Consider the following 7,527-nt stretch of genomic DNA (forward strand, 5'->3'; position numbering starts at 1 on the left):
GGATATCCAGTATTTCCCCAGATCATGGCTGGTATTTCCAAGCAGCAGAGACTCACCGACAGTGTTTCATTCTCCAGTAAAGATGGACAGAGCGCAGGAGGAGAACTCTGCAAAATCGTGGAAGAATAATCATTGTCATGCAAAAACATGTCCTGAGCTTCTTCAGATGAAGAAAGAGAGCGACGACATCTTTCACTCTGTTTTTAGTCCTCATCGCCATTGGGAAGGCTCAATCTCTGAACGGTAACTCTTCCCTCCAAGAAATCCCCCTCCTTCCCCAATCCTGGGTTCTGCTGTCTCAGCACAGGACCACAGCCAACAAAGACACAAATGACCAGAGGACAGCAATAGCCAGTGCTGTGCGTTGCATTTTCCATGTGAATTTCCTGCCTCGTGTGCCTACACCCTATTTCCTGCCACAGCACCTCTTCCACCTCTTTTTTTTTTTTTTTTTTTTGACAGAGTCTGGCTCTGTCGCCCAGGCTGGACTGCAGTGGCGCGATCTCGGCTCACTGCAAGCTCCGCCTCCCGGGTTCAGGGCATTCTCCTGCCTCTGCCTCCCGAGTAGCTGGGACTACAGGCACCCGCCACCACGCCCGGCTAATTTTTTGTATTTTTAGTAGAGATGGGGTTTCACTGTGTTAGCCAGAATGGTCTCGATCTCCTGACCTTGTGATCTGCCCGCCTCGGCCTCCCAAAGTGCTGGGATTACAGGTGTGACCCACCACGCACGGCCCTCTTCCACCTCTTTGCACCAACGCTCAGGGGCCCTGTGGACTCTGAGTTTCCAGCCACACTTTATGTTTATCCAAAATGCTCCATGGTCATATTTGAGGAAACTCTGGCTTCTTTAACAGAAAAGCTTCCATGTGGGGGCAGCAGAAGTGAAGGAGGGATCTCTTGGAGGAGGAGAAAGACTGAACCTCCAGCCTCAGCAGGCTCTGGTCCTGGGCCTCCCCGTTGTCCATGGGTTCAGACCAGCACCACCACACAGCTCTCCGTGGAGCAGACTTCACTGAGAGCCTGGGGAATGGTAATGGGAGCTATGGCCAGGAGCCTCAGGGCTGGCCGGCAGCTGTGCCTGCTCTCTGCTCCTCGTGGGTGCCATCTTCATGGGATCCCAACAAGTGCCCACCATGGCACCAGCCAGCTTTTCCTCACTTTCCTGGCAACCACCACACAGAACGAATCCTCTGAGCCCAGCCAAAGGAACAAGGCTGCCCATGACCAGCCTCAGACACAGTGGAAGTCTGGCTTTGATGGGACAAAGGACAGAGATGCTGAGGAGGCTCTTCCTGAGACCCATGAGCTCGAGGCCACAGCTAAGGCTGTGTCAGTAGAGCAGAGACAGCTCCTGCATGGGCCACTGCACACACAGCTCAGGAGTGGGTGCAGACAGACCCCATGGTGGGCAACACAGCCACCACAGTGAGCTCAAGGCAGAAGAGGAGGCATGAGAACAACCTTTCCACATCCCAGGCTCAAGGATGACCATGAGGCGAGAGCCACTCACACACAGGGGGAGTCACAGGACGGCCCCTCAAGGATGAAGTGACTGCAGCAGTAAAACCCAACTCCGCTCCCGCTCAATGCCTCATATGGTTTGGCTGTGTCCCCACCCAAATCTCATCATGAATTGTAGCTCCTATAATTCCCACATATTATGAGAGGGACCTGGTGGGAGATCATTGAATCATGGTGGCAGTTTCTTGCATACTCTTCTCATGGTAGTGACTAAGTCTCACCAGGTCTGATGGTTTTATAAGGGGAAACCCGTTTCACTTGGTCTCATTCTCCCTCTTGCCTGTCGCCATGTAAGACATGACTTTCGGCCAGGTGTGGTGGCTCACACCTGTAATCCCAGCACTTTGGGAGGCCGAGGCAGACAGATTGCATGAGGTCAGGAGTTTGAGACCAGCCTTGCCAACATGGTGAAACCCCGTCTCTACTAAAAATACAAAAGATTAGCCATGCGTGGTGGTGCACGCCTGTAATCGCAGCTACTCGGGAGGCTGAGGCATGATAATTGCTTGACTCTGGAAGGAGGAGGTTGCAGTGAGGTGATATTGTGCCACTGCACTCCAGCCTGGGTGATAGAGCAAAACTCAGTCTCAAAAAAGAAAAAGAAGACATTCCTTTTGCTTTCTGCCATGACTGTGAGGTCTCCCCAGCCACGTGGAACTGTGAGTTTATTAAACCTCTTTTTCTTTATAAATTACCCAGTCTCAGGTATTTACTCTGACCTGAGGGCTTGGTAGGAAACCTCTGGGCCCAGCAACTTTAACAGCAGTGTGAAAATGGACTAATACAATGCCCACTGGATTGGCACAGCCCTGCCTCCTACTAAAGGCCTGATAGGAAGCAAGGCTCGCTCTTCTAGGCCCAAAGGCTAGTTTCCACAGTTTTTACTGTTCTTCCATACACGATGTCCAGAATTCAATTAAATATCAAGCGATCTTCCCACACACAGAAAGAATAAAAACTGCTAATTTTCAAGATAAAAATCAATCAGTGGACACATATGCAAGAATGGCCCAGATACTAGAACTATGAAATCAGAACTGTAAAACCGATAGTTAATATGTCAGAGATCCAATGGAAACAGTGTTGCATGAACATATGGGGACTGTCAACATAGTTATAAAAATTATTTTCAAAAGGGGCATGCAAATGAATTATTGGAATAGAAAAGCACTATTTCAGAAATGATAAATTTCCTTGACAAGCTGAAATCAATATTCATTTTAAAGTCGTGCATACAGGGTTACTTCATTTTCAACAATAAGACCAAGATGAATCTGTGGGAAGGGGATAAACTTTCCAACAAATGTTTCTGGAGAAAGTGAACCTCCACATACCAGAAAGACAACCTGGCCCCTTGCCCTGCATCCACGAAAAACCAGCAGCTACCATCACACCTGACGGGATAGGACCAAATGCTTTCCCCTGAAAGACGGAGAAAACACACCTTCCTGCTCTCACGGTTTCTATTCAACATTGTACAGGTGCATTTAGTCAACGTAATAAGACTAAAATTAAAAATAGGAATATAGATTTAAAGTGTTTTAAAATTGTTTTTATTTGCAGAATACATGATCACCCATATAAAAATCTCAATGAATATAAATAATCACTGGATACAACGTCAATGTTTAGAAATAATGTATTCCTATATGTTAGCAAAGAACCAGTGGAAATTAAAATTTAAAGAATAACATTTATAGTAATTTAAAAACATAAAAACATAAAATATTGAGGGTCTTTTCTAAGAAAATATTTGTGGATTTGCATATGGGAAACTATAAAGGATTTATGAAAGTACTTTTAAAAGACCTAAATTAATAGATGAACGATTCATTAATTGAAAAAATTCACATTATTAACAATTCAGTTCTCCCTGAGTTGATTCATAAACCCAAGGCAATTCCAATAAAAATCCTAAAAGAGTTTTTTTGGCAGAAATTAACAAATTGATTTTGAAATACTTCTTTTGTAAAAGTAAAATGCTTAAAATAGTCACTTCTTATTGTTTTTCATTTTACTGATTTCTAGTTATCTGCTTACAGTTTGAAAGACATGATCTTGAATTTGACTAGCATTTCTGGTTTTCTATTGTTGGTGTGGACGAGAGCTGAGTCAGTGCCCAATAATCACTGTGGTTTTATTTAAAACATGTCTCAGATGATATTTTGAAATAACATCTGTTTCTGTCTTTCACAAAGCTTTCATAATTCTTCAGTGTCCATTAAATAAATTACAGAGTCATTATTCTTCTATCTGAAGTCGTCTGTACACAGGCTCAACCTCACAAGCTCGTATTTTGAGACTACTTGCTATTCATCTCTATTCCACTGAAAATGACTTTTGATCCAGGATTTACCACACTTTGTCTTTCTCCTGTATTACCTTCTATCTTGAATACATTGATTTTCACTTCCATTTACCTCAGCTCCAACTGTCCTTCAAAGCCCAGCTCAATTTTAAACTTTCTCCAAAAGCTCTCTAATATCAAGTCAGATTTAGTATGCATGTCTCCAGTATTCCCCTAGCGTTTCTGAAGACAGTCCTCAGTTCCGTACCCCTCACAATGGTGCGTCTCTGTTCAGTGAATACTTGCTGAACTGAATTGCACACTATCCTGGGATGAACCTGCTCAGGAAAAGATTGAACAGAGCATGAAGAACAGCTAAAATGAAAACTACAGGAGGGCTTCCTTAGTGTGAGAAGTTGGATTCCAAACACATAACAACAGGTGAAAGAGACACATGAAACAGGGATTATTCACGTTCTCATTAACTAACATTCTTTTTTTTATTTGGAAATGTTTATATCAGTACAAGGAAACAATTTTGGAAACACTGGATGTCGTTAGTTATCATTAGTTTATTATAAAAGAGAAATATGAAAATTATTTACATGACGAAAGATTTCAGAACTTCAGTGGAATGGGCAGCTTCGTGTTGATGCCATTTCAATAGTGACTTATTTCAGTCTACGTACTTTCCAAGAATGTCACCATCTCTAAATAGGAAATAATCCTTGTCATCTAGAACTACTTTGGTGCCTCCATATTCTGGGAGAAGAACTTTATCTCCAACTTTCACGCTAACCGGTTGAATCTCTCCACCCTTTCCTTTAGAACCTGATCCAACCGCGACTACTGTTGCTTGCAATACTTTTCCTTGAGATTTTTCTGGAAGCATAATGCCTCCTTTGGTTACAGTTTCAGCAGCACTCCTTTCAACCAATACTCGGTCAAAGAGTGGAAGAAACTTTCTAAACGCTTGTCCTGCCGTGACTCCCCCCGCCTCAGACTCGTGCTCTGCTCTAGTGTAGCGCCGCAAGGAGAGACTCGCGGTAACTAAGATTCTTTAATTCAGGACATAGTCTCTGACCACAAATAAAAGGAGAAGAAAAAAATTATTTTATTGACTTGAGAACGTATGTCAAAGTTGCTTTTTATTTTAAGAGCTATTTTTAAAAGTTGACCAAAAAAGCATCATATCAAACAGTAAGTTTCAATTTTGAATTGTAGAATGCTTTTAATCTAAAAAAAAAAAAATAAAGTTTTCAGTGGCATAAAATAAATTATTGGGAAATGCTATATTTGTGTGGTAGAGGAACTATTTTAATATAAGCATACTCTTTTTATTTCATTGGTAATAAAGCATATTGTCTTTTAGAGATTATCAGCATATATCTGTTTTTCCCATTCAAAGGTAGGAAAAAAATGTCATTATTTAATGGAAAATAGCATCCAGAAGCCATTTCTATATTATCTATATTTGAAGCTGCAATTCTATGTAAATCATCTTCAATCCTCTAATACAAATGTTTGTCAAATTTAGTTTCTATGTGTGTTTTAAAGTTTAAAGTTCCTCCTACCCATCACTCATTCTTCAAGAACAGTGATTTAAAGGAATTCAGAATAATCACAAGAGGAATTGCTCTTTCAAATCTGAACTGGAGATCTGCAGCTCAGATTACACTGAGAAATAATAGCACCAACTACATTTTTATGTATGTCGATCTATTTTCATGACTTCCAGGTAAAACATGACATGGCAGCCCACAGTGGTCCATGGAGACTTGGCTCCATGGAGTCAAAATCAGGACCTTCCTAGAGACCGTGGTCAGCGTGGGGACACAGGCTTTCCCAGTTAGCCTATGCAATTGATAGCTGAGTATTTACATGAGCTGTCTTATCTTGTAGGGTCTCAGAGAAGGCACAAAAATTGGGTTATTTAGGATTATTTGATGCTCTGTAACCATCTTTTAAGCAATAGATTGCTGCCTCATTTTAATAAAGGTCGAAATAAAAGAAGAGATGATTTTCACAGAATAAGATTTTCAGATTTAAAAGTATGATATTGAAAATAGAGTGTAAAAAACAAAATTGCATGTCAAAAGGAGCCCTTTCTCTAGAGAAATCCCTTTCTCTAGTGTGACATTTATTTTTATTTCATTTTAATTGTATTGATAGGAAACCTGAGGAGAAAGCACTTTTTTTGACCATGGTATCTCCATATAAATCACGACTACAGATAAAATCAGCTGACTTTGGTTTGCAGCCAAGACGGAGCAGCCCCACTCCTGTCGGGCCCTCCATACACACAGGACAAGCAGCAGCACAGCACACATGCGGGCCCCTGAAGGGTGGAAGCAGGAGGCACCTGGGGGTCTTGGGGCTGAGGAACAAGCTGCAATGGGTCCCTGGGCTTCCGGGGGCTTCTCACGTATCCCGGACAAGGTGCTTCAGAAGCCTCCACCCAGAACTTTCAACAGGCGTGGACCACAAGAGCTCCAAGGAGAGCCTGCTCCCAAACAGGTCACGGGGAAAAGGAGCACTTCCGGAAGGAAGGCAATGCCCAGCCCGCTTCAGCCAAACTGCAACAGAACAACAACCCAACTCCTGTGTCGGGGTGCCCAGCAGGGAGCGGGCCTCCCAGCCATCTCTGCTTGCTACAGCAGGTAGTGGCAGCACAGTCACAACTGGGGGGGGTGGGCAAGGCAGGGAGCTCCGAGTCCCTACCAAGGTGGGTATAGCAGGTTCCAGATGGGTCCAGCGAGCTCCGAACCTCCACACCCCTCTGCAGCCAGCAGGGCTGGTTGCACTTGACTGTACCACCCCGATCACAGCAGGGTACAGTGAGGTGGAGAGCCTCCACCCACTCGAGGCAACCAAGTCACTGCCCACTTTCCCTGGGAAAGAGTCAACCCGGCCGAGGGAGGCTGGCAAGGAGATGCTGGGAGTCAAGGCCCCCCATGGGAGAGAGATGTCAGGGCCCCAGTGGGAAGCTACACACACTCGCCCAACGGGACCTGCCTCCACCTCAACAGAGCAGCACCTGCCAAAACAGAAGATGTGTCTACTTAAAATACACTAAAAAATAGAAAATCTCAGCAAAACATAGAAATTATAACCAGAAAAACCCACAATGAAATCATATAGAACTGAAAGTTACATTAACCAAAATTAAAAGGACAAAAGCAAACAAAAAAACCTAAAAAGCAGAAAATTGCCTCACTCGATGGTCTCGCTAGCAGAGCAGAGACAACAAAGATGGAATCAGCGACTCTGAGGACACATTGAGATAAGTTATCAAACAAGCTGCATGGCAGAGAAAGGAGAACAACGACCACAAAAATGAACAGTATCTAGGACCTTTGTGTCAATTTAAAGAAAAGTAACAGGATAGCTAACATTTATATAATGGGAATTTCTGACAAAAAAGGAGACTAAAAAGTATTAGAAAAAATAATGCCTGAAGCCATCTCAAATTTGGAGAAACATACACTCCTGCAATTCAAGAGGCTAAGTGAACCTAGAGAGGAAAAACCCCAGATCCCGCGACAAACACATCATAATTAAACTTCCGAAAACCAAAGGCGAAAAAAGGGAAATAAATATTGAAAGCAGCCACAGAAATAGGACATTTTACTTGAAGAGACCGCAACTTCAAATGACAATGGATTTCAATCTCAAATCAGAACAAACTGGTGGGAGAGGGTGTAACATGATGGAGA

General features: G+C 43.1%; 1 protein-coding gene across 1 annotated transcript; it reads right to left on the minus strand.

Annotated features, from left to right (window-relative positions):
• Window positions 1-4,448: 4,448 nt before the first annotated feature.
• Window positions 4,449-5,396, minus strand: LOC116474468 (10 kDa heat shock protein, mitochondrial-like). Its single transcript, XM_058435450.1, has 2 exons — window positions 5,386-5,396; window positions 4,449-4,869 (listed from the first exon to the last, which is right to left on the minus strand). The coding sequence occupies exons 1-2, from the start codon at window positions 5,394-5,396 to the stop codon at window positions 4,488-4,490; spliced, it is 393 nt and encodes a 130-aa protein (XP_058291433.1). The 3' UTR covers window positions 4,449-4,487.
• Between the last annotated feature and the right edge of the window lie 2,131 nt (window positions 5,397-7,527).

The sequence above is a fragment of the Hylobates moloch genome, unplaced genomic scaffold (assembly GCF_009828535.3).
Source record: "Hylobates moloch isolate HMO894 unplaced genomic scaffold, HMol_V3 SCAFFOLD_2, whole genome shotgun sequence".
NCBI lineage: Eukaryota > Metazoa > Chordata > Mammalia > Primates > Hylobatidae > Hylobates > Hylobates moloch.